Raw genomic sequence first — 26,059 nt, 5'->3', positions numbered from 1 at the left:
GTCTCTGTGTACAATGTTCTCCTGGTTCTGCTCCTTTCGCTCTGCATCAGTTCTTGGAGGTAGTTCCAGTTCCCATGGAATTCCTCCACTTTATTATTCCTTTGAGCACAATAGTATTCCATCACCAACATAGACCACAATGTGTTCAGCCATTCCCCAATGGAAGGGCATCCCCTCATTTTCCAATTTTTGGCCACCACGAAGAGTGCAGCTATGAATGTTCTTGCCCAGGTCTTTTTCCTTGTCATCTCTTTGGGGTATAACCTATAGAATCTTAAGTCCCTGAAAAATTAAGAATTAGAACAAGGTAATTCCTCAGGCTTCTGACTGCTCTTAAATTCTATGACTACCTAAGCCACTTTGTGTGAAATTCATGGACAGAACCCAGAGTTTGGAGAAGCAGCAAGGGAAATAGGAGAACCATTGCTTGGTTCTTTCATTCGTTGTTTCACAATTGGAATTTGGTTCTTTAGATGAATGAATCCTTATATGTAGGTTCTCAGAGTAACTTGCACCAACTGAGCCTTTACTCTTTAGGGCACTATTATTTATTTGACGGTGTGTGAATCGCTCAGAAGATGTTACGTCATTGATTTTTAGGTCACCTGTTCCTGATGAGGATAGAGAATTCTAATCTCCCAAGCTTGGAGGACCATGCTTTAAAAGTCACTATGGAAAATAACATAAATTGGTTGATCACAAGGCAGAACTGGAAATGCTGAATGCTAAAGGAATGGCCTACCAAACTATCATCTCTCTCAGACAGTTGGTGGTCCATCAGAACAAAGTTATGTCAAATCTCAAAAGCCATTGAGTGTGATAGCTATTGTGGAACAGCATCATGAATATTAAGAAAAAAGAGGAAATCCTTTTAAATGGCTAAAATTCTGCTTGAGGTGACCTCCTTGGTACTGTGGCATTTCATAGGACAAGTGTAGACTTTAAAAATCGGAATATCGTGGCCATCCCACCCTCATCTTTCAGTTAGTCACGTCTTTTCTCACACTTGCACTATCAGACACATGCCCTTTTCTCAAGAACTTCCTGCCATTTACTTATGCTCTTTGACATATCTCTCTTCTTTCACATTTCCAATATATCCTTTGCTTGGCCAGTCACCATCTTTCTTTTTGATCTTACAACATCTGTCGGCATACTCAAATATTTAGACGTTGGCCATAGGCATGCACACAATCTCATATTCCCACTCCTACACGCAAACCCCATAGAAAAAACTCTTGTTTGGTGAAAGAAGCAACTGGGAAAATCACTTTCACTGGGCCTATGAAATAATGAAGAACGTGTGAGACACACGAAGAAGAGACGTGGACTCATCTGGAGGGGAAGCATGAAGAGTTCTGAAGAACCTCCAAAGAAGGCATCTCCAGGAAAATAGACACTTTGGGGCCTCAAGAGAGAAAAGATCCATCTAGAGAGAGGTGGTGGGAGCTGGAGACAGTCATAGCTCATTAAGTATTTCCCAAGCAAAGCTCAGAACCTCTGGAACCAGATTTAGCAAGAGTAGAATAGATTTTCTTTTCATGTTCTTAACTGGTAGACAAACTTTAAAAAAGTTCTGTTTTTTATTTTATAAGAGATAATTCTCTGCTATTGAGAAGGCAGATTTGCCAAAGATGCAAAAAATGTACAGGAACAGGGCCAAGCAGGAGGAAAAAGCATGGAATGTTGAATGACAGGAGGATTCTAAGGGCCAACGGAACTTGGTTCGGAGGTGAACTCTTGATGGGAAAGGAGCTTTGAACCTTTCCTCCTGGAGCCTTTGCAGCATTTCCTGAGCAAAAGCCATCTTTTGGAAAAGACCTTTGATGCTCCTTTGGCTGTTCCCAGAAGCCCGACAACTGTGTGGACTCTGTGAAACAGCAGGCTGCCTGAAGGGTTTGCATTGAGGGTGGATGCCCTGAGCCACCAGGGGAATCTCTCAACGTTGAATTACTAACATCCTAGAGACATTGATTGATCAGCCCAGGGTTAGAAATAAGTAGAAACCATCCAATTCTGCAAGGATTTCGTGGAATGTTCTCAGCTGGGCTGAGGGCAGAAGACTGCCAGCCATTGGGAATAGATAGGGCTTCCTATTCCCCTCTTTCCTGATCCAATTTACTCTCACTTCACTTCATCAAACTTCACACAGCTATCACAATGAAACATAGCAGTGCCATCTAACTTGTGGGGGGTGAGAAGGAGGACAGTCAGAAGGGTTCCAGGAGAGAGGCTCACCTCGATTTAGTCAAGCCAAGCCTCAATCACCAGCCATTCCCTTTCTCCCTGAGCAAGTCTATGTCAAGGAATATTCCCCTCAGGGTGCTAGGCAAAGCTAAACTCCCTAGCAAACAGACAGGCTTCTTCCCTTGAGGGGTCTCAACCTTGCTGACACAGCTGGATCTCAGGCCAGCCCAAATCACCGGCCTTGAGCAGAGAAGCGCCATCTTTAATCTCTGCCCAATTGAGGGATACCCTTTAGGCCTGCTACAGCTATGCCCAGGCCCCCAGTTCCTTCTGGTCCATAGGACAGCTCCCATGACCTTTTACCCTGCCTGACCAAGCCAACAAACAACGCCTTCTTTGGTCACCAGACTTCTGGCAGGGAGGAGCAGAGACAGACATCCATTTTTGATCTCTGTCCTGGGGGAAGGCACCCTGTCAGGTCAAGTCCTGTTAAACCTTGACCAACCAATGTGTCCATCTTTCAGGGCCTTCCCAATTTACCTTTTTACAATATGGAAGCTATATTGGCAAATTAAGATTATATGAAAACAAAAGCTATTACTAAAAATAAAATGTATTTAGAGTGGAAAAAGTGATGTTTTCTGGGCTTCACACAGCTATTTATCTTACATCTATTCTTCATTTAGTTATATGTTTATATGTTGTCTCTATCAATAAAATGTAAGACCCATAAGAGTAAGATCTATTTCTTCTCCCCCCCCCCCTTTTTTGGAGGTCTTTTTTATCTCCATTGCCAAGCCTTGTAACTCTAGAGTAAGCACTTAATAAAGGTGCATTTTCTGGATGGTTGATATACATCCCAGGGAGTTAGGGTGCCAAAGGATTGAGAAGGGAAGAGAAATGCACATAGTTTCTTACACAGATTATTTTTCTCCTCTTCTTCAGTAACAGGGAAGACGTACACGTTCAGCTGGAGCCAGGCTCATGGAGTTTTAGGAGTGGCCTGAGAGAGATAGAGAATATGGTTGAAGGTAGAGGCTAGAGCACACTCCTATGCACTGTATTACCAGGACAGAACAAGAAGAAAACAGAAAGGCTGAGTTTCTCTGAGCACAGCTCATTTGAATAGTCAGCAGCTGTTTCAGGAAAAAAGTGGCCAGAAATGTCGAGTGAGATGGCTAGTCAAGGACAGACGCTGTAGACTATGCATGTGGGTGTTGACATGATCTCATTAAAAGTCTGAATGGCATTCATTAGACTAATGGATTGCATTGCAAGCATTCTTTCCTCACTAAAGGCAGTGCCCAACTTATTCTCACAGCAGGCAAAGTCTGGATGAGCCGTGGATGGAGGACGAAGGAGAAAGAGCAGAACATCCATATTATAACAGCATTCCAAACAAAGTGCTCCATACAGGAGGGTCTTTTGATGCTAGATCAAAAACCAGCATTTGTACTGCTCACCCAAGCAAGGTAGGTCAGCAGACTTATTTTTCCTTCTCTGAAGGGTTAGTGAGCTGAAGAGTGCATCTATTTCAGACAGATCTTTTACTCAAACTATGTTCTTTGGGCAATTTATTTCCATTTCTTTCATGGGATTTTTTTGTGTGAGATAAATGTTAATATATTTTGTTTCTGAATAGTCTGAATTTTGAGACACTCGAATGAAAAGTGAAAATGAGTGCTCGGTTCAACACAAATTACACTAGTACTTGCATCATTTCATGCTGCTCTTCTCACATCATGTTTCTAAGATTTTGTTCTGGCTTAGGAGTTCACTATTCAGTGATGGAGCACAGCTCCAACCTAGAGGCGGATGCATATATTCTCCCCTTGTTTAGTGATACCCATATAGTTAGTATAGAGATTTGAGATCTGAGAATCCTACTTTCTCTCTCCCTTTCCTCCAATTTAGTACATGCTTTTAAAAGATCAGTGTGTGAAATGGGGTTAGGAGTGGAGAAGGAAATAGAATGATTTGGCTAAAATAGTTTCTTCCTTGCTAGTGGAACCACTGTGACTTCCTCATCATAGTCACCATCATGCTACCCCTGTGGTATGGATGCAGAGAAGAACAGAAAGAATGAGGAAGATAAAAATATCAGGATATTTTGGAACCACTAAGCATGGACTAGTATATGTAGTTCTCAGGAAAGATAAACTGCTGGGACTGTACGCCTCTCTTCATCTCCTTCCTACCCTCCCTAAGGAAATCACTCAGCATTTTAATGTCCTCATATCTCTTTTTATAACATGAAAATCTGGTGCTTACCTTAAGCCAGAAACGTGTGAGGTAAAATGGTAATGCTGCTTTACAAGGGACATTTCAGTAAGAGCAGATCCTTATGTGTATGCAAATGGAGCGGTGAGATCACTGCATTACCTCAGACTGAAGAATGAACCCCAATATTTATGTGTTGCCTTTGAAAAGAGTAGATACCTCCTAATTGAATAGCACTTCAAAATCTCTGTGAATAACTTGGCTGCTTAGGGAAAGGCACGTTTCATTGTTACACTTGATAAGGGCTGATGAGAGCTAATGAAGCCAAGGAGGTGGAGTAGAGTTTTCATGAGGTTACAAAGTCCTCCTTACACCTCCGCAAACATTCCTCAAAGGACCTGGAATCTTAATGCCATCCTAGAGCCCTGAAGAGAAAATTGGCTAGAAATCGAGGATGTAATCTGCTACAACACGAAGGCCACCATTGCTATTATTACAGCTCTTAACAATAGTGAAATTTGAAGAGGATGATTCTTTTTCTTTGTGTGTGTGTGTGTGTGTGTGTGTGTGTGTGTGTGTGTGTGTGTCCGTGTCCGTGTCCATAGTCTGCAGGAAGAGAGCAAACTTACTACCAGGGACGGCATTTAGGATGCAAATTCAGTGATGATGGGCAGCATGTACCTATTTGGCAAGGTAAGTGGATTTGGAATATTAAATTGGATTTCAGGGTTCCATCGTTTAATAATAGCTAACATAGCAACTACTATGAGTTAGACACTGTGCTAAGAACTTCATTATTATTATTATTATTATCAGTCCTCAAAATAAATAGATGTTATTATCCTTATTTTACGGATGAGGAAACTGAGCCAAACAGATTAAGCAACTTACCCATGATCACACCACTTGCAAATGTTAGAGGCCAGATTTGAATTCAGGGCTTCCTGACTCCAGGCTAGCTGCTGTATCTCCTAGCTGTCCTTTGAGTTAAAGGATGCAAATGTCTTTTACCAAATCAATACCAGTGAGTTGCCCGGTCTTTGACTATTACCATTACTTTTGTGATATTTTGTGGGAAGAGAGGATTTACTCCTTGGCACCGTAAGAGCAATTGGTCAGGTCAAATCACAAGCATTTATTAAGTGCCTACTATGCACTAAACACTGGGAATAAAAAGAAATTTTAAACGTGCCTCCTCTCAAGGAGATAATGATTGAGGGAAATTGAAGGAATTGAAAGGATTAGGACCATAAATGATTCATTGTGGGAACTGAGAGATCCACACTGGCACTATTCTATGACTCAGTTCAGGTCTCTCTCTGTTTATCTATTCAATTATTCAATTGTAGGAATTCAGAGAAAATCTTATTGCATTGTTTGACCCTGGTTCTGCATGGGTAGGAAACTAGACCGCCCATACCCATTGTTTAGAGACCCTTAAACAAGCACCTCGGTCATGTTGACTAGAAATGCACTCAGATTCTAATATTGTTGCAAAGAATTTTCTCGTAATTGTACATCCCAAGCGACCCATGTGTCTTACATGAAAACTGGCCCCATACTGACCAGTTAGTTGTCGCTTCCATATCCTTTTGGGGGCAGTGGGAGACCACCTTTTCTGACTTTAGAGAATGCTATCTGTTTACTCTCCCCCTCCTAAATTAGAAAGTCGCTCATCTTTCCTCCAATTTGAAATCAGATTGCCTCATGTTGTACTGTTGCCTTTTCATTTATTGGCTGAATTTGAGCAATAGTTTTAATGTGTCAAAGTCTGTCTCCCTCTAATTTGGGGGTCCAGCCCTGGCAAAGGAAGTGGCCAGGTCCTCATTTGCTGGGCAATTGCCATGCATGTATAATGATAACAAATCAGAAACTCAAAGTTCTACTTCCTTGGTCATTTGGTCTTTTACCTGCCACATTGCCTAACAAAGGAGATGGCCTACAAACCACGTTGTGTTAGTGTTCGGTTTCTAAAAACATTATTGAGCGATGATCGTCTCAGATTGGGAATCAGGAAAGAATCCTTGTCCAAGTTGTTCGTTCAGTTAGACAGATCGAAGACCCTCAAACAATAAAACAATTGTTGCAATGAAGACATGAGTTTCATTTAGATGGATCATGACATATGCAAGAGGAAGGAGCGTTGCAGACATGAAATATCTGTCCTGTCCAGGTCTTTGTTTTCCACTAAGGAGACTTAAAAGATGGATTTTGTGTGTTCATTCAGTACAGGGTATCTCAGCTGCTAGGTCCATTCACTGCTGGACTGGGTCGAACAGGGTGACCCTCACCAGAATCAGTTACTGTTGCTGGAGCTCTTGTGGTCTCCGCTCTTGTCTCAAGCTTCTAAAGTGACCTCTGATGGGGACTTTCCATAGCTCACGAGGTTATACTCTGGCCCATTGCATCTCTGGGTTCTCATTCACCTAAGATCAAGAACTAATAGAAGAAATAGGTGCCCTATTCTCAGGTCTCTCCTGTTGTCCCTCCCCCGATGTAGAGGCTGACAGCCTTTCTTTCTCACTCAAAAATTGCCAGAGAAGAGAGAAGTACAGAAAGGGCTGAGGAAACGGCTTAAAAAGCCATTTTAAAATGTTTGTATGTGCATGAAATCAGTTCTCTTGGCCCAGAACATTCCTTTCGGTCATCTTAGATTCTAGGCGGAGAATTATGCCAGTAGCAAGCAGAAGAAGGCTCCATAGAGGAGTGTTCATACTAAAATTCCATCCTCTATATAGCGTAAGAACAAAGCAAGGAAGAAGCCCAATCATATATGTATTGGCTGAAACTAAAGACTTCTGTACCACTTAGTGGATAGTACTGGACTTCATTTTCCCAGCTATGCGACAGATTCACACTGGCTTGTTTTCTGACAAGCCAGGGAGCTCCGTCAGTTTCCTATACTGATCCCCAAATCAGATGGTCATTCTTCACCATGAATCAAGGCTCGAATCCATCAATTTACTTTGAATTAGTCTTTGCCCCGGGTCTCTTTTACGTAACAGCTGTATTATGTATGACATGTGTGTATATGAAATAGTGTAACAGATGAGGCCCCCATTTGGGCTAACGTCCCTAAATAGGAAATGTCTATTAGAAAATTTATTAGCAGCATGTTTACAAAATTATTGTTAATCAAAATCAGTTTTTGTTATGCTGATCTTAGTGTGTCATAGTTAGCAATACTTATCAGTCACAGACTCCACAAGAGGATAAATTACAGTTTTTCTTTTAAAATAATACATTTTATTTCCATTTTTTATTCCATAAAATGTAATAATAATGTTAGCCCTTCCTACCTGCCATGGGGGGAAACACACCTCACAAAGCAGAAGAAGCTTTATTTAAGAACATATAGCTGGAGGGGAATTCAGAAGGAAGAATTCTCTCAAACTGAGTACAAAGTCCTGAGGAAAAGCAGCCTCATTTTTGAAAGTATGTCATGGGTCTACCTAGTAAAATAAGCAGACTTGTTGTTTTTTTCTGTGAGCAACCTTGAAAGGAAAATAGGACAATTTGATAACCTTGAGATGAAGAAGGAACAGAGCATGTTAGTTATTTGTGGCTGTCCTTGGGAGCATGAGTGTGGGGTGAGGGGAAAAGTTCAAATTCTGAGAATTATATATAAATGTTTTCCTTTTCCTGAAATAGAGTCATTCATGTCAATAGATAGAAGTCTGTTTGCTAGCAGCAATACTAACATAGCCACTTATACTGTCTAAAAGGTACTGACTTTCTTTGACCATAGAAGGAAGAGATTCCCTATTGTTGCGGCCCATGGTTCAGTACCTCAGCCTGGGAAGAAGTCCTGTTATGCTAAACAGAGCATCAGCAGATCCTAATTACAGCCATGATCAGCACTGTAAAAATAAATAACAATGATGAGCTACATAAAAATATAGACAGAAAACTTGCCAATACAGATTCAAAACTGTTCAGATACTTTTGATAGATGTAATCAAAAGTATCTTCAGTGATGAAGTGAAGCTCAAATGTGGACTTCTCTTTGGGGCCAGGTGCAAGGATGCTAAAGAGACTCATATTATAAAAAATAAAATATTTATTGAAATATATAAGGATAACAAGGACTTCTAATTCTAAGGGATTCTAAATCCACCCAAATAAACCTGGGTTCTGCAAGGAACTGCTTCTCTTGTGTTTCACAGGCTGCATTAATCCTCCCTGATCTGACTAACCCAAATTTATACTATCTAAATAAAACTACCACTAGTATCCTTATAATTCTTAACATTGCCTAACAGTTATAAAATAACAAAGGCTAGCTGGTTGAGTCTCAACAAGAATCATGTCTGTTAAGACTCAGAGTCCAAACCAAAGACTAGGTTTTTCTTTGGTCTTCTCAGAGTTAAACAATCTATAAAACCACAATAGATAGTCACTAGTGTTTCCCAAGTTGGGAAAGGAGACCCTGAGCTCCTTCAGGTCTTTCCCTCAGACAGAGAGAGGCAAAGATGTTCCTCCTCCAGCCCTGACAGAGAGTCTCTGGGTGTGTCTCTGCTAACTGCCAGAGTGAGTCATTGACACAGAAAATGGTTGTAACTGTCACATCTGAAATTGACACTCTCTCTCAGCCCTGCTTCAAACTCCGGCTCTTCCTCCAGCAGCCACTTTACTGCTTATCCCTGAGCTAATAGAACAAGACTTCTTTTCTAGCATCATACAGCACTCATAGGTCTAAAGAGAAAGCTAGTTCTCTGTTGCTGGAGCATGAGGTTGAGATCCTCAGCATTTTTATTTGAGTCCTGAGTGACAGATTTATGCTCTGCAGGATATCCGTGTGGTTATCTAGTTCGTGAGTTCATAGGATGAGGCCGTGAAGGAGCTCGTACCACTGGAGCATGGCAGGTGATTCAGTAGCCTGACTCTTGCTTGGGAAGCCACCTGTCCTTCTCAGCCTCAGAGGAGCAGTGGTGAGTGGCTCATGGATATGGAAGGTAGATACCAATAGTCCTAATTTGGCTGTTGTTCATCCAGTTAGTTTGTTTAGATTGTGCCAAGAAGGAATGACTCCAAGAGTCACCAAAGAAGGCTTTATTCATATGTTGGCACTTTCTAGCGCTGGCAGTTGGTAAGCAGGCAGCAATGATTCCAGAGGTGATCAGAGTGGCATCAGTACAACCTAATTAGGGACAGGAGACAGGAAGAAGGGCAGAGCCTGAAGGGAGTCTTATATGAGGTTTGACATGATCCCCGTGAGATGAGAAGGATGCTATCTAGGCACCAGCCAAGAGTGCAAGACAATGAAGTAGCTTAAGGGCTGTTAGTGATTATTAGCTTGCTGGGGTTGTAGTGTGGATTATATAGGGTTTTCTTACCCTGGGATCACCTGGATAGCAGTGGGTATTCCTCTTTGCCTTGGAACAAGAGGGTATGCATGGCATTTCTTATTGACTAAAGCAAGGATGGGGTGCTTCCTTCTGAAAATCTGAACTATTAAAGCATGTCTCGCTAGATGTCGGATGGCAAAGGGCTACACAATGGACCAGCTTTGGTGCTACCATGGAAGTACTAGCTCGATGCAGGAAGAGTAGCCTATCTGAGCACATAGTTGGGGAAGTCAAAGTTTGGGGATTTTTAGCTAGGTAGCTAGTAAATGTCCTTAAAAGTGGGCCACAAGCCAAAGGTATAAGTTAGACCCTAAATAATGAGATAAGGTTTAGGAGTCAAAGGATCATATAAAGAAATAATTATACTTTGACTAAAAATCCTCCTCTGTCTGTGCCTTCACATTCTCTACTTTGAACTTTTACTAACTTTATTCAATTAAATCCATATCCAGCAACTTCAGAAATTCAGAATTGGCACTCAGAGCTCTTAGCATAAGAACAAAGAAAAGCAATTGGATTTTGCAAGCAGTCAGAAAGTTCTGACTTTATGAATGAAGATAGATAGGACAAATAAAAAGAGCAAAACAGCAGTGACAACAAAAAGATGAACACTTGGATAAGATTTCAAATTTAGAAGGAGATGAAAAAATCAGGGAACCCAGAGAAGAGGTACTCATTTGAATTTGGAATGAATCTCCTCTTAAATCCTACTATATGATGCCTCCTCATGAAAGGGGAACCCTGGGCCCTCAACGTACAAGCTCTGGAAAGTTCCTCAAAAAATGGCAAGTCTTCCAGTACAAACCTGGTGGCAAACGCTAAGTCATACACCTTCGAGGAATGCCCTTCATTTTTAAAGAGCCTTCCAAGATTCAAGTTAGATGAATTTGCAGATGCTCACCTTGAGGTTGATCAGAGATAATGGATACTACATCTTAGAGGCTTTTCCTTTTGCATGGTCGGAGCAGATGGACCTATAGGGTTGAAATATTTTAGTTGGAAAATATAAAAAATGAAGTTGCCCCAACCATTGACAGTATATATGCCTATCTGCACATGTAATTGTTCAGAATGATCATATTAAAGAATATACATATTCAATAGATTTTGCACCATTATTTTGTTTTGCTGGTCTGAACTTATGATGGCAGGATTTGCGAGGCCAGAGGACCTTGGGTAAAGCCCCCCCTAGTGGCACGGATGGGTAAATCCTTGTAACATCGGCTTACGAGGTTGTCCAAGGTGTCGCTGGTGTTCAATAGCTGGTACATGGCAGAGGCAGAACTTCAGTGCACATCTCTAGACTCCAAGTCTTATCTCCCCCTTACATTTAAAAACGACGTAATTTTCAGGATAGGGATTTTATTTAGGAGTGGACAGTATTTGGACCAATGCGTCTAAGTGGGAAGACAAGCAAGTCCTAAATCTGATGATTGGTTTCTCATGCTGTGAATATTTCTCGATGCACTTGACACGCGCATTCTCACCCCCACATCTGTAGCATTTGCATTGATTAATGTCCTAAAGGGAACATTTTTAGTGGGTCATTTTCTTGGCCTATTATTTAAGCTGTTAGAAATAGAGCTTGTACCATTTGAGCAGTTGTCATAGATCCAACAGCAATGCATTATGTGAGTCTGAGGTAGAAGAGAACAAATCCTTTTCCCAGAATACCCCACTGGATACTCACAACCTGCCTACAGATGACTGGACGAGGATGCCAATTTAGACTCCATTAAACAAGTGAATGCTTCCATGACCTCTAACTTTCACAAGAATTCTGTGCTGTAAGTTACGCTGTGACGGCGATGGATTGCCAGTTTGGCATGTGATACCGAGCGCCTTGCCACCTCCACTACGAGCTCTCTCAGAAACATGTATCACCTATCAGCTTTTGTACACTCTGCTGCAGGGCTGTTGGTAGAATGAGGAAGGGAAATTATGGGCACATGTGTGGAGTTTTTAGTAAAAAAATATTTCGCACCTACATATTTGTTATGGATTTGAAGGCTTTTAAAGAGGAAATTTGATTGGAGGAGAAATGGAAAGAAGCTTTGATTAGGCAGGCGAGAACGTACTTCTCCAGAAATGCTCAGGGAGCCGAGGGAGTGACGTCATTCCAGCGAGTTCCTTAGAGAGACCCGAGGGGAATGCCCCTAGTTGGGATCCACATTCTACTCTCCAGGGAAAAGTAAGACCCGAAAGCCTTCCTCTTGTTGTGGGGATGAAGAACTCAGCATCATTTCTTCATTAACTTCTGTGTGACCCACACGAAACCCCTTCATTTTCATAACTCAAACAATGACCAAAGTTTCTCTTGCTTTTTACAGGTTCTTTGGATAGTTATAATTGGCCAGAAGGAAGATCCCGCGTCGCTCCTCCAGAAGAGGCTCCTATCTATGTGAATGCGCCCTGTGCAAATGCACAATCTTTGCAGGCTGACAACGTGTTCGGTGAAACAACGGCCACTGCCAGAGACAGCAGTCCAAGAAAGGATTTATTCGACATGAGTAAGTTCCTGCTCAGTTTTAGGGATGCTTTAACGTAAGCTGTTACACTGGATTCATTCTGTGCTAATAGGGTTTTGATCAATGGTGATAATTGATTCCTTTCAAGTTATGAGCGGAGTCGCTGGGAAGTCATCATCAAACTTCTGCTGTAAGGTGGCCCCTCTCTGCAGTCAGTACGGATTGGGGTGTCGGATTTCTTGCAACTGGCTTTTTAAGAAATGCTTCTTCTCATTGCTCTACAAACCACAGCTTGCTCTGCAGTCTGGTGGGGTTGCTAGAGTTGCCTGAGGGTTGATCATAGGGAGAAAAGGGAAGTGAGAGCTGTAGGAGCAGCAATGTGCACCCCTCTGAAGACAGAGCATGTTACATAAAGGACACGCTAAATGCTTGCTTCATTGAAGCAGCCTGAGGTAGGCAGGCATGAACGCTGGAGCAGACTCGGGTTTGAACCATATATTTGCTACTTTTTATCTTTGTGACGTTAGGCAAGTTACCGAACGTTCCCCAGGTTCCTTCAGAGTAAAATGGGGAAACGGTATTCTATGGTCCCAAAGGAGGACCCCTAAATTCCATGCCATGTCTTTGGGTTAAATCTCTCTCAAATGGACACCAAATCCCACTTTCTCAGTCTATTCCCCCAAATCAGATGGGATCTTCATGGGAATGATCACCTTCTCAACTTGAAAATATTGCTCAGGACTCTTCTCCATCTACCCAGATCATTTTAAAGATGGTTGGAATCTTGGAAATCAGAAATCATAATCTTTAGGGACTTTGGAGTTATTCATTTTATAGATGAAAAAGTTAAATAAGATTTGAAGCCCAGATCATCAAAACAATTTGGTACTGGCTAAGAAACAGAAAGGAAGATCAGTGGAATAGACTGGGGGAAAGCAACCTCAGCAAGACAATATACGATAAACCCAAAGATCCCAGCTTTTGGGACAAAAATCCACTATTCGATAAAAACTGCTGGGAAAATTGGAAGACAGTGTGGGAGAGACTAGGAATAGATCAACAGCTCACACCCTACACCAAGATAAATTCAAACTGGGTGAGGGACTTAAACATAAAGAAGGAAACCATAAGTAAATTGGGTAAACACAGAATAGTATACATGTCAGACCTTTGGGAGGGGAAAGGCTTTAAAACCAAGCAAGATATAGAAAGAATCACAAAATGTAAAATAAATAATTTTGACTACATCAAACTAAAAAGCTTTTGTACAAACAAAACCAATATAACTAAAATCAGAAGGGAAACAACAAATTGGGAAAAAATCTTCATAGAAACCTCTGACAAAGGTTTAATTACTCATCTTTATAATGAGCTAAATCAATTGTACAAAAAATCAAGCCATTCTCCAATTGATAAATGGGCAAGGGAAATGGATAGGCAGTTCTCAGATAAAGAAATCAAAACTATTAACAAGCACATGAAGAAGTGCTCTACATCTCTTATAATCAGAGAGATGCAAATCAAAACAACTCTGAGGTATCACCTCACACCTAGCAGATTGGCTAACATTACAGCAAAGGAAAGTAATGAATGCTGGAGGGGATGTGGCAAAGTAGGGACATTAATTCATTGCTGGTGGAGTTGTGAATTGATCCAACCATTCTGGAGAGCAATTTGGAACTATGCCCAAAGGGCGACAAAAGAATATCTACCCTTTGATCCAGCCATAGCACTGCTGGGTCTGTACCCCAAAGAGATAATGGACACAAAGACTTGTACAAAAATATTCATAGCTGCACTCTTTGTGGTGGCCCAAAACTGGAAAACGAGGGGATGCCCATCAATTGGGGAATGGCTGAGCAAACTGTGGTATATGTTGGTGATGGAATACTATTGTGCTAAAAGGAATAATAAAGTGGAGAAGTTCCATGGAGACTGGAACAACCTCCAGGAAGTGATGCAGAGCGAGAGGAGCAGAACCAGGAGAACATTGTACACAGAGACTGATACACTGTGGTATAATCGAACGTAATGGACTTCTCCATTAGTGGCGATGTAATGTCCCTGAACAACTTGCAGGGATCCAGGAGAAAAAAACACCATTCATAAGCAAAGAATAAACTATGGGAGTGGAAACACCGAGAAAAAGCAACTGCCTGAATACAGAGGTTGAGGGGACATGACAGAGGATAGACTCTAAATGAACACTCTAATGCAAATACTATCAACAAAGCAATGGGTTCAAATCAAGAAAACATCTAATGCCCAGTGGACTTACGAGTCGGCTATGGGGGGTGGGGGGGGGAGGAAAAGAAAATGATCTATGTCTTTAACGAATAATGCTTGGAAATGATCAAATAAAATATATTTAAAAAAAAAAAGATTTGAAGCCCAGAGAAGTTAAACAATTGCCCTAATTAGTAATAGACTCCCATTCCAATTTCTTACTACCATATGAAAACTGTCATGTTTGAATAATTTCCAATTACAATTAGGTGAATGCATTTAGGATCTGCTGACACATATCAGTAAAGGCAGCTTTCACACTGGGAATTCCTCTACCAAGGAAACTGTTAGAAGGAAATTTTAAAAGGAAAGTGAATTCTTAAGAGGAGCCATTAAGAATGGACATAAGTAACTCCATTTTGTTCTGCATTTGCTCTTTCTGTTATACATGACCTCAGCTTGAATGGTAGCAACAGCTTAAAGCAGTTGTTTTCTTTCAGTGTCTTATTTCTTCTTCTAATTGTTACAAGAAGGCTTAATTGCTATAAAAGGCTTCAACAGCCCACGGATATAGATTTCCCTTCTTTATTGTGTCTTCATACATTGTGTGTGTAACTGATGATCCTGGCAATGGCTCGGCTCCTCCTTCTCCTGTAACAAATTGTGTCTATTTCCTTTAACCATCATCCTTTTTCCTGTGTATGATCAGTTTCACCACAACAAGCAGCCATTTTTTCTCTGTCTCTGCATTGGGAAGGACGTCTGCCTGTCAGCTGCTAGTGGAGTATGTTTCACTGGGTGAATTTCCTCTCTTGGTGAACTGAGCTGGTGAATTGCATGGGAGGAAAATAGACCAAGAGGAAATTCACACCACACAACTGTAGGCCGAATTTCATCCCAACCCATTAATTATCAGCTACAATTTTTTTTTGCTAAGGGAATAAGTTTTGGAAATTTCAGATAAGCTCAGCGCCTCTCATGGAAAAGGCTTAGAGGAGGGATACCACTTTCTCTTTACAATAATGCCTCGTTAATCTTGACTGCCTTCCTGGCCCAGAAGTAGAAAGGAGGAAAATGCAATCAAGTAGGAGGACTCAACAAAGAGATCCAGCCTCGGCTGCTCTCTTCTTCGCTCACGTTCATTCACGTCTTAATACTAATGAGGTCATAAAAGGAAGGGCCACTGTTGCTGAGTGAGCAGAGCATAAAGTCAAAGGTCACTCACTCAGAGGGATATGGGCAAAGGCAGCTAAAAGACATTTATTTCATCTCTGAACTTCCATTCTAACATTTTAACTAGCTCCATTTATCTTCACCACAGCAGCTCACAAACGGTTTTTTAACGGTTTATTGTAGAAGTCCAAGACTTGACTGATCTCAGTTCTAGCTCTTCTCTTTTCCTTTGCCAGTTTTCTGGAGAACTTGACAATGAGTAATCAAGTGCCACCAAGTGAGGAGAATAAGTTCTTCTTCTTTAACTCTGCCCACTCCCAGCATCAATAAATTGGATATTAGTTGTGGTATTGGTCTTAATAATCTTACATTTCTATCACACCATGAATACTTTCAGGATTTTATATCAAGAATTGGGGCATCTAGGTGTCTTAGTGGATAGAGTGCCAGCCTTGGAGATGGGAGGTCCTGGGTTCAAATGTGACCCCAGACACTTTCTAGTTGTGTGACCCTGGGCAAGTCACTTAACTACAGTTGCCTAACCTTTCTTGCCTGACCAGGTTTCTTCTTTTTAACTATAACTATACTTTGGAATTAAATTGTCTAGGGATAGTTAGATAGGTTTATTTGGGCTAGGAAAATAAAAGTTTGGGAAAGCTAGAGAAAATTAGATCTCCAGCTGCAATGCAGGGGCAAAAGGCTCTTTATGGAGAAAGAGCTTTCTTCTGGAAAAGGCTTGAAAACCTGCACTTCCCTCGTCTTTTATACCTTCTCAGACACACCTCCCACAAAGGAAGTGGGAGGTGTCTGAGGGGCAGAGAGTCCTGGGAGATGTCGTCTCCCAGGGTTTAGAGACATTCAAAAGGCACAAAGGTAAAGGTTTACAAAATGAATTCATATTACCCTGTAGCTCTGCTCGCTAACAAAGTGACTTTACCTTCCCTGGCCACCATTGCCTCCCCCTATGAATAGGTAAGCACCGTCATTAAGTAGACTCTCTCTTTTGTTGTTGTATTTATATCCCTGGCCCATAGCATCGAAGCTGGCCCATGCTTAATCCGTATTTAATCTTTCCCCTATTCACTTAAAAGCAAATATATATATATATATATATATATACATATATATATATATATATATATATATATGTTGCTATATGTGTAGCCATAGTCACAATCATCCTTGCCATCATCATTGCTGTAGCCCTCACTGGCATGATTCTCACTTTCATTGATTGGCTTGGTACACGGGCAGTCTTTTTAGCATTCCCTTGGAAGGCAATTCGGTGAAAATAGATTGAAATGAAAATATGGACTTGAATTCCGTCAGGAAACAACATGGTTTTCGATGAATTGAGTTGGATAACACATCGCTTAAAACGAATAGTTTCTCTTTCCAAGAGAGTTGATAACCGCATAATAAAATTAATAAATAATAAATAATAATAAAAATTAGTATTAAAAATGAAGTTGCTCTAGCGACTAAATGACCTAAAGGAATCCCCGGGCTCTTTGACAGCAGATGGCTCCTCAGTCTGGACAAGTGGTCATTGGCCTAATAAGTCTTTCTCTACAATGTTGCTTCTCAAAGAATTGGCTGATTTTAGGGCCATAGATTTAGAGCTGGCAGAGACCAGGGACCATCAAGCCCAACCTTCCCTCTGAGCATTTTGGAGACTACTGGTTAAAGGTGGCGTGATTCGCCTGGGGTTACAGAGGTTATGTGTAAGCTAGAGTATTTGAACACCAGCCTTCCAATATTCTAATACCCACATTGTTTTTAATCATATCTTATTGCATTAATGACTCGATCTATCTCTAGTCAATGAAAAGTAGGCATTTTATTACAACTCTATTCTTTTTAATTAATGGAATGCATGAGATCTTGTCACTTCATTTCCTGTTGACTGATTTATTACTTGAATCTACTTTTGTTGCCAGAACCTTTTGAAGATGCTCTTAACCAAAGCATGGGCCCTTTGTTGACTAAGGCTGCGTCAGTGGAAAACACCAGTCCAATTATATCTAGAGCAGTTGATTGGAAAGAGATGGAAGAATTGAATTCAGAGCTTTGGTATCAAGGAGAAATGAGCAGAAAAGAAGCAGAGCAGCTGCTTACAAAAGACGGGGACTTCCTTGTCAGGAAGAGCACCACCAACCCTGGATCCTATGTCCTGACAGGCATGCATTACGGTCAAGTCAAGCACCTTCTTTTGGTGGACCCAGAAGGAATTGTAAGTATCTGATGAACAAGCAAAGTGTTAGCAGTCCTGGACAGTTTTTGAGTCCCATCAGGATAATTATACAACCTAACGAAGACTATTTCCACTCTTTGCTGAAAAGGCTCTTTATCTCGCCGCAGGTTTCCGTGGATTATTTTACCCCCAAACTGTGGCTTCCTCGGAATGTCACAATGCGCCTCTAGCACTTAACATGTCCTGAGGACCCTCATGCCAAACTTGTGAAGTAGCTCACCGAGGAATAGCCATTTCTATTCGTCCTCTGCCTTGGGCTCCTTTAGGAACAGCCATTGTTATTGCTCTGCTCCTCGTTATCGTTTGGAGGTCATCCCAGGCTCTTCAGAGCTAAGCTCGAGCTCTCAGCAGACGCTGACTGGGTATGACGAAGCTGAAATGGCTTTGACTAGATGTCAAGTGACAGTCGATGTCTGGCTCATGAGAACTAGCCGAGCTGAATGCAGAGAAACCCGTCAGAGTGTTATTACTAATGGAAACTATGCTTCCCTGTTGAGTGAGATAGATTTACATATCCAGTTAAGAACACATATGTATGTATATATAATTCTAGGAATATATATATTCTTCCCTATTTGAAGCAATTCACACAAGGGTGAGGTTCAAGCATTACACCCCTCACGACATTCTTTTGTTTATTGTAAAAACTCGTCCTGAATATATTCATTTTTATGAGATAATTTTCTCCATTATTTCTCTTCTGTTCCCTTTCTTCAAGAGCATTCTACTTTTCAATCTTCTATTTAAAAAAAATCAATCCACCATAATAGACATATCCATGTCTGCTATTTTTAAAAATTCTTTCTAACAGTACCAATAATGCTAAAACTCTTAAGAGTTACATATTTTTGAGAATGTAAACAGTTTAATTTGGGGGCAGCTAGGTGGCTCGGTAGATTAAAGCTAGGCCTTGACACAGGAAGTCCTGAGTTCAAATCTGGACTCAGATTCTTTCAAGCTATGTGAACCTTGGCAAGTCACTTAACTCCAGTTGCCTGACCTTACTGCTTTTCTACCGGAAATTAGTTAATATACCTTTCTGAAACAGGATTACAACCAAGAATACCATAACCCTCAAAACTGAGTATAATTATTCAGGAGGGAAATGGATATTTAGCGAAATAGAGAGCTTTAGGCATTCCTGATAAAAAGACCAGAGTTGAATAGAAAATTTGATGAACACATGACTTAAGAGAATCATAAAAATAAATAAGGGACTCAATAAAGTTAAATTGCTTAAATTTATATACAGAAAAATGATACATGTAACTCCTAAGAACTTTATCATTATTAAGGCATTTGGAAGAAGTCTGCATAGACAGAGGGCATCATTGTGAGTCAATTATGTTGAGATAACCTTCTTTCCCCCATGAAAAAAAAGTTAAGGGGTGAGAAAGAGGTATACACTGGGAAAAGAGAGAAGGGAGAGAAAGAAGAGAAAAATTTTCCTTATGTACAAGAAGTGCACAAGGAAGAACTTTTATAGTGGAGGAGGAAATGATCAGGTGGGCAATGTTTGGAATTCTCTTTTATTAGGATTAATTCAAAAAGGGAAAAACATGTATCTATATATATATATACATTCAACTAGGTATAGAAATCTCTTACAAAATAAGGAAATAGGAAGGGAAAGGGTTAAGAAATATAGGCTAGAGGGATGAAAAAAAGTGAGGGAGTATTAAAGGAGGCAGTGGTCAGAAGAAAAGCAGATTTTGAGGAGGGACAATAAAAACAGAGAGATAGGATAAACCAAAGAAAATTTGATGGAAAAATATACAGTTACTTATAATTAAAATAATTATAATTAGTAACTATAAATGTGAATAGGATGAACTCACCCATAAAATGGAAGAGATAGAATGAGTTAGAAACAAGAATGCAACAGTATGTTGTTTACAAGAGACATTTTGAGAAAGACACAATTAAAAATAATGGGTTCAAGCAGTCATTTTACTTCAGCATAAGTAAAAAAGGCAGGGGTGGTTTTCATTGTTTTAGACAACTAAAAGCAAAAATAGAACTAATTAAAAGAGGTAATCAGGAAACTATATCTTGCTGAAAGATATTATAGATAATGAAATAATATAAAAAATTTACATCAATTTTCTCTAATTAAGATATCATTACTCAGATATTTAGCACACTGCATCAAATCCATAAAAATAAGAGCCATTCCTCAATTGACAAGTGGTCAAAGCATATGAACAAGCATCCTTTCAGAAGAAGGAACCAACTCTATCTATAGTTAAATGAAAAATGCTCTAAATCACTCTTGATTAGAGAAATGCAAATTTAAAACTCACACCTATCAGAAATGACAAACACTGAAGAGGGTAAAGAAAAATAGGTTTACTAACAAACTGTTAGTGGCATTGTGATGTGTTCCAAGCAATTCAGAACTGCCTAAACTGTGTATTCTGTTTGACCTAGCAATATCACATACCCCTAAGAGATAAAAGAAAAAAAGACTTATGTTGTGCAAAAATATTTATAGTAACTTTTTTTTGAGTTGGCAAAAAATTATAAATTGAGAGATTTCCCATCAATTGGGAATGACTGAACAAGTTGTGGTATATGATTTTGATGTTATAAGGACTGCCTAGCATGGTGCTTCAGAACCTAGGACAATTTGCATGAACTGATGCAAACAAAATGAAATGAATGGAAAGATCATTGTATACAATAACAGCAATGTTATAATGATGGCCAAATGTCGAAAGGCTTAGCTCCTCTGATCAATAGTGTGATTCAAGACAATTCCACAGGCCTCATGATGAAAAAGTGTTACCCACCTGCAGAGGAAGAACTGATGGACTCCGAGAGCAAACTGAAGCGTGATTTTTCAACTTTGTTCTTTTTTTTGTGACATGATTAATATTGAAATGTGTTTAGCATGCTTAACAAGAATAATTGATGTTGTTTTGTTCATCTTCACAGTGAGTAGGAAAGAGATAGGAGGGAAGGGGAGAATGTAGAACTCAAGAGTTAAAAAGAAAAAAGTGTTAAAAATGAATAATTTTTTTTTTGATGGGGAAACAACACGTCCTTCCTTTTTGCTTTATAACCTTATTAAGAGGGTTGGTGGATTCAGTAGATCTTGAGGATCTCCTTTTGCTGCACGCTGCTGGAGATGAAGCAAGTCCTGCTCTTTGGAGTCAAGCAGAACAAGTCTAGACCCTCTTTGTTGGTATATTACTTCTACTATTTGAAGACGGCTCACATGTCTCCCTACGTCTATTCTTTCCCAAGGTGAAACACCAAACACCCCCCACCTCTAATTCTTTGATCCAGTTCTCAACATGACCTCAAGGACTTTCACTTTATGCTCTCCTAGACTTTATCAGCTGTCAATATGCTTCCTCAAATTGGGTTCCCAGAACTGAATACAATATTATAGATTTTGCCTGTTGAGGATGGCTTACAGGGAAACCACCATCTTCCTTTTTCTGCCCCATTGTTCGTTCCTATGCCTGCACTTCCACTTCCGCCAGTTACTTATCAGCATATTCTTTCTCCTGTGAGTCTTCCTCTTCCCGCCACGGGTGGACATCCTCTTTCTTCTTCCTGCCTTAGGCAGTCTTTTGCGCCTCTCTTGTGTACTCAGCGTACTCTCTTTTGTTCCATCGCTAGTTGCATACGCGCTACAGCCCATTCCTAGGTTCCAAAGGAGCCCTTTCTGCCTTGTCCTCGTTCCTCACTTAGTGGTAGTCATCCACCATTAGGTGTTGGGCATGTTTGCTGAGCGGGATGATAAGTTCACAGTACTGTGACTCTGGTCTTGCTCACAAAGTGTAAAGACTTGCCTTGGATGGAGTGGCACCAGAGAGCTCAGTCTAGGTCTCCTCTAACAGAAACACGTGCCCTATTGCCAGTGCTGGGAGAGGCAGAGTGAAACCACGGGTGAGCAGAGGAGCCCTGCTAGCTGCGGCTTTGCCTAGAAATCAGTACATTGAGCTGCCCCCAAGGAGGAAGAAAATGAACTGGAGACGATGGAGAAGGTTAGGCTCAGAGAAGAAAACCTGGCACAGGATGCGGGCATTTGGATACGGGGCTGTGGAGGAGGAGTGTTTTGTTTGTATTATTCCTCAAGGTGGGCTTCTCAGCCTCCCCCTCGTCTATACAAACTCGGTGAGGACAGAAGCGTAAGGAAATGTCAGAAGTGTCAAGCGAAACAAACAGAATGTTTTTCAACCTCCTCCCCCCGGGCACCTCGCATCCCCGCGCTTCAATCATCCGCGCCAAAGCAGCGCGTGACCCTGGTGGCTCCAAGGGGCATGGGATCCCTGAAATGGCTCTGGCCTGACCTTCAGTTTTCTTCTCTGTAAGCCAGAAGCATCCTAGACTTCCCGTTAAAGAACTTGAGTTCAACTCACTCTTGGTTTCTACTTTGGTAACCCTGGACAAGTCACTTCGTGACTGAGGCTCAAGACTTTTTGTGCCTCAGTTATTTCAGCTGTGATATCAGGAAGTTAGTTTAGATGAACTTTAAGGAACTTTCTACCTCTAAGTATGTTGTCTATAACAGTCATTCCTAGAGGATGCCGGGGGTACAGAAATCCCTTTAAGGGTCTACAGGGTTAGATGTATTCTTATACTAATACTGGGACATTTTAATTTTAAAACAATACAAAGGAGATAGCTACAATCCACATAAACAAAAGGCCTTTGCGGAGTCCTCAACAACTGAAAAGGGGTCCTGACATAAAAAATGGAAATCCACTGATTTATTTATTTTTACTTAAAAAAAGTCACTTAATGGGACTACATGTCAGTCAATGAACACTGAAAAACTGCACATTATTTGACAAGTGGCGTAAAACCGCCCATTTATAATAATTTCTTAAAGTCTTTGAGCAATAAGTGTTTCTCTGAAAGCACCACATTTTAGCCAAGCCAGCTGCTGTTATTGTGTTGTCCACCAGAGGACAGTGAAAGGATGTAGTTATCCTTGAGCTTAGCGGCACTGCAGAAGCAATAGCTGAATTAAGGAATGGTAGCAGCCAATGATGAGCAACAAAACTTACCCGGCTTCAGAATACTTCATCTATTTTTTTCCTAAACAAATATATGAAATTATCTAAATAAAAAATTGACATCAAGATGGGGACGAGGTAGGCAATTAGCAAGAGTGCGAGGGATAAGGGGGAAATGGGGGAAAGCACGCAGCACTCCGAAGGCTCAAGAGGAGACGCTTATTATTAATTTTCAAAGTGCCCATCTTAGTGCCAGTAGAACTTGTTCTCATGCTCTCTTCTCTCATCTTCAAAGTTGTGTTTGCTTCTGGGCCTGAAGGATTCAGAGAGAGAAAGTCAATTTGAACATTTCACGGAAGGCTTAGAGAGGCTAGAAAAACTGTCGTGTCCCAACAGGTTAGAGAGAGCTATTAGCCGTGTGAATGGTAATACCAGTCTAGGTTCTTCTTCCTCCCATTGCTCTTGCGAGCTCGACATACTTCTCACCAAGTGTAGAATGAAACAATGGCTGACAGACTGGGGATGATGGCATCGTAGCTTAGACTCCCACCACTCCCTTTACTGGTCAGCAAACATTGCTGGTCCTGGAGCGGAGATACAGATGGAAGCAAAAGGAGGGAGGCTATTGAGTTCATAACAAGAGTGGAAGCATGATGAACTAAAAGGAGAATAATAAACAATATATTATTACTAGAAACAATAAAAATTATCTTGTTATGTCATTAGAGATATAAAAATCATAGCACCCATCTATATTAAAGAGATAGAAAGATATCTGGTAAATCTTCTTTATTAAATACTGTTCCTTTAAATAGATATTACTTGCCATATTAAGGAAAGATCATTTTCATTCTTTGCTTTTTAATATTTTTTAACAAATAGATGTTTTATCATAAACCTTTTAGTGCTTATTGATATGCTCATATTTTGCTGTTTTTCTTTTAATAAATTATTTTCTTTTTATAGTTTTCCTAGTATTGATACAACCCTATATTATTATTCTACATCAAACCTGGTCATAATATATAATCTTTTGAAACCTCTTTGATAATACGTTATTAAATGTTATGATTAGACTGGAATTTCTCATTTATTTTTTTTTGTGATTAGGATATTTAAATTCTCCTTTATTCTGTTAATTTGGGAATTTTGTACTTTTCAAAATAGTCATTTCATTTAAATTGTTGGTTTTATTGGCATATAGTCGGGCAAAATGGTTCTTGGACTACCCTTCTCCCCCTCTCTATACTCACTGAGGACATTCCTCACTTCACCAGGCCCTCTACCCCGCAGCCCAGTGAGAGTGCTTTCTCCCTCCCCTGTGTGGGGCAAGGGGGGGGGCTTGGTGGTGGGGAGGGGTACAGTCACTGGTGGGTGGGTACAGCACTTGGTCTGGGTTGAGGCCTGGCACTCAAAAAGGTTTGCCATCCCTGCTCTAGTGTCTTTGCCAAGAAAATCCCCAACAGGGTCATGAAGAGTTCAAAATAACTGAAAACCACTGAATCACAATTCACTGGTGAGTGTTTTTTCATGTACTCTTCTTCTGTTCCCTGCCCTTTTTTCTCAGACATCAACCACAGGTTCTTACTCTTCTCTTCATGATTTATCCTACAAGATCATAATTTCTTTTGCTTATGAACAATTTATATTTCTTAGTTCCCTCTCTTCCTTCTCTTGGTCGCATCTCTTCCCCTATTTAGTTGACTATATACCAAATTTGTGAGTGTATGTGTGTTTCCCTTCATTTGACTGGTTCAGATAAATGAGGTTTGACCCACATAAGGCTTTTATCCCCCACTTTTTCCTTGTTGTTAGGATATTTATGCACCAGACTTTGGGAGATAGTAAGTTCCACACATTCTTCTTTTCCTTTTCTTTGCTAGTGTATTCTTTCTCACTTCCACCCCCATCCCATCCTTTTGGTTCATCGTTTAAGATCACTAAAACATAACAAAACCAATCACAGGTCTTTTATCTTACTTCACTTACTCTGATCCTTAATGACATTTGTGAATGTCCATTGCTTATTTGTCACTTATATTAGAATGTAAACATTCATCCTTTTATAATCTTTCTCAGTTTCTTAAGTGTTTGAATTTCAACTGTACCAACCACTCTACAATTCTTAGGAAGACTTTGCAAAACTGATTTACTGTCTCCAGTATAAAAGATTATAAATCTGATCACCTATAGTGACAGATATATATGCTTCTGTACTGTTTAGAGGTTGAAATGTTTCTAATACTGGTGCTAGCACAGTAATATCAGTACAAAGCTCAGTCATTTCCTGTCCATCCAAGTTTACATCTGCTTGAACTACATGATATCCCCAGGATTTTGCATCTTTAACTCCATCATCAGCTTTTTCACTACTATCCTTTGTCCTTATACTCTCCACCTTGGTATCATTGTTCTCATTTGCAATCTCATTGTCATTATCCAGTTTACATTCTTCACTATTTTCCCTTATTTTATATTCATTAGAATTTTCTAATTTTATTTTACAATTATTACTACTAATTGCATTTTCCTTTGATTCAATCAATTCATCTATATCTTCATTAATCTTATTACCATTATACTCATTTTCATTTACTCAATTCATTATCCCTTGATTTAATAGCAGAAGTACATTGGGGAAACCTTCATAAGGAACATGCACCCTTTGCTCTGATCACCCTTAACAACCTGACTATATTTAGGCTTTGCTCCAAACTTAACCCAGTCCTGCATTGTGTTGAGATCTGGTGCTATGGGTCCTTGGCAACAGGCATTTTGACACACATTTCCATTATTTCTCCTGGAGTAATTATTATTCCAGCCATTATTGTTATTGTTATAGTTATTATTCCAATTCAATCCTCCATACCTGTTAATTTGCCTTGCAACCTGACCTCTATACTGACATTCTTTTACAAAATATGCAACCCTATTGCAGAGGAGACAACATTTGGGACCTGATCTTCTGTCCCTTGGCTTATAATAATTATTATTAGGCTTCTTTGATCTTAATGCAGCCACTGCCTTAACCTCTTTTATGTCACTACTTTCTTTAGCTTTAATTTATGCTTCCTTAAGTTTTATTTTAAGATCTTCCACTACAGTGTCTCTATCCTCATATTTTTATTCATTATCTGTGGTCAAGTATGTTGCCTTTCATCTAATGTCTTCCAGCTCCATTTCCTCCCAATTGGGATAATTGTTTTTAAA

The 26,059-nt window shown here is 40.1% G+C and overlaps 1 protein-coding gene across 1 annotated transcript in view; it reads left to right on the top strand.

The window, feature by feature from the left end:
• The window catches only part of SHC3 (SHC adaptor protein 3), a 150,521-nt gene that overhangs the window by 111,934 nt on the left and 12,528 nt on the right, over positions 1-26,059 (top strand). The window contains exons 8-11 of the mRNA XM_001375787.4: positions 3,509-3,659; positions 5,013-5,100; positions 12,086-12,265; positions 17,563-17,855. Coding sequence (XP_001375824.2) covers positions 3,509-3,659; positions 5,013-5,100; positions 12,086-12,265; positions 17,563-17,855 — 712 coding nt within the window. The remainder of the gene's footprint in view (positions 1-3,508; positions 3,660-5,012; positions 5,101-12,085; positions 12,266-17,562; positions 17,856-26,059) is intronic.

This window comes from Monodelphis domestica, chromosome 7, assembly GCF_027887165.1.
Source record: "Monodelphis domestica isolate mMonDom1 chromosome 7, mMonDom1.pri, whole genome shotgun sequence".
In the NCBI taxonomy this organism is placed as follows: domain Eukaryota; kingdom Metazoa; phylum Chordata; class Mammalia; order Didelphimorphia; family Didelphidae; genus Monodelphis; species Monodelphis domestica.
Note: the sequence above shows the minus strand (reverse complement) of the source record. Positions and strands in the feature narration are given on the sequence as shown.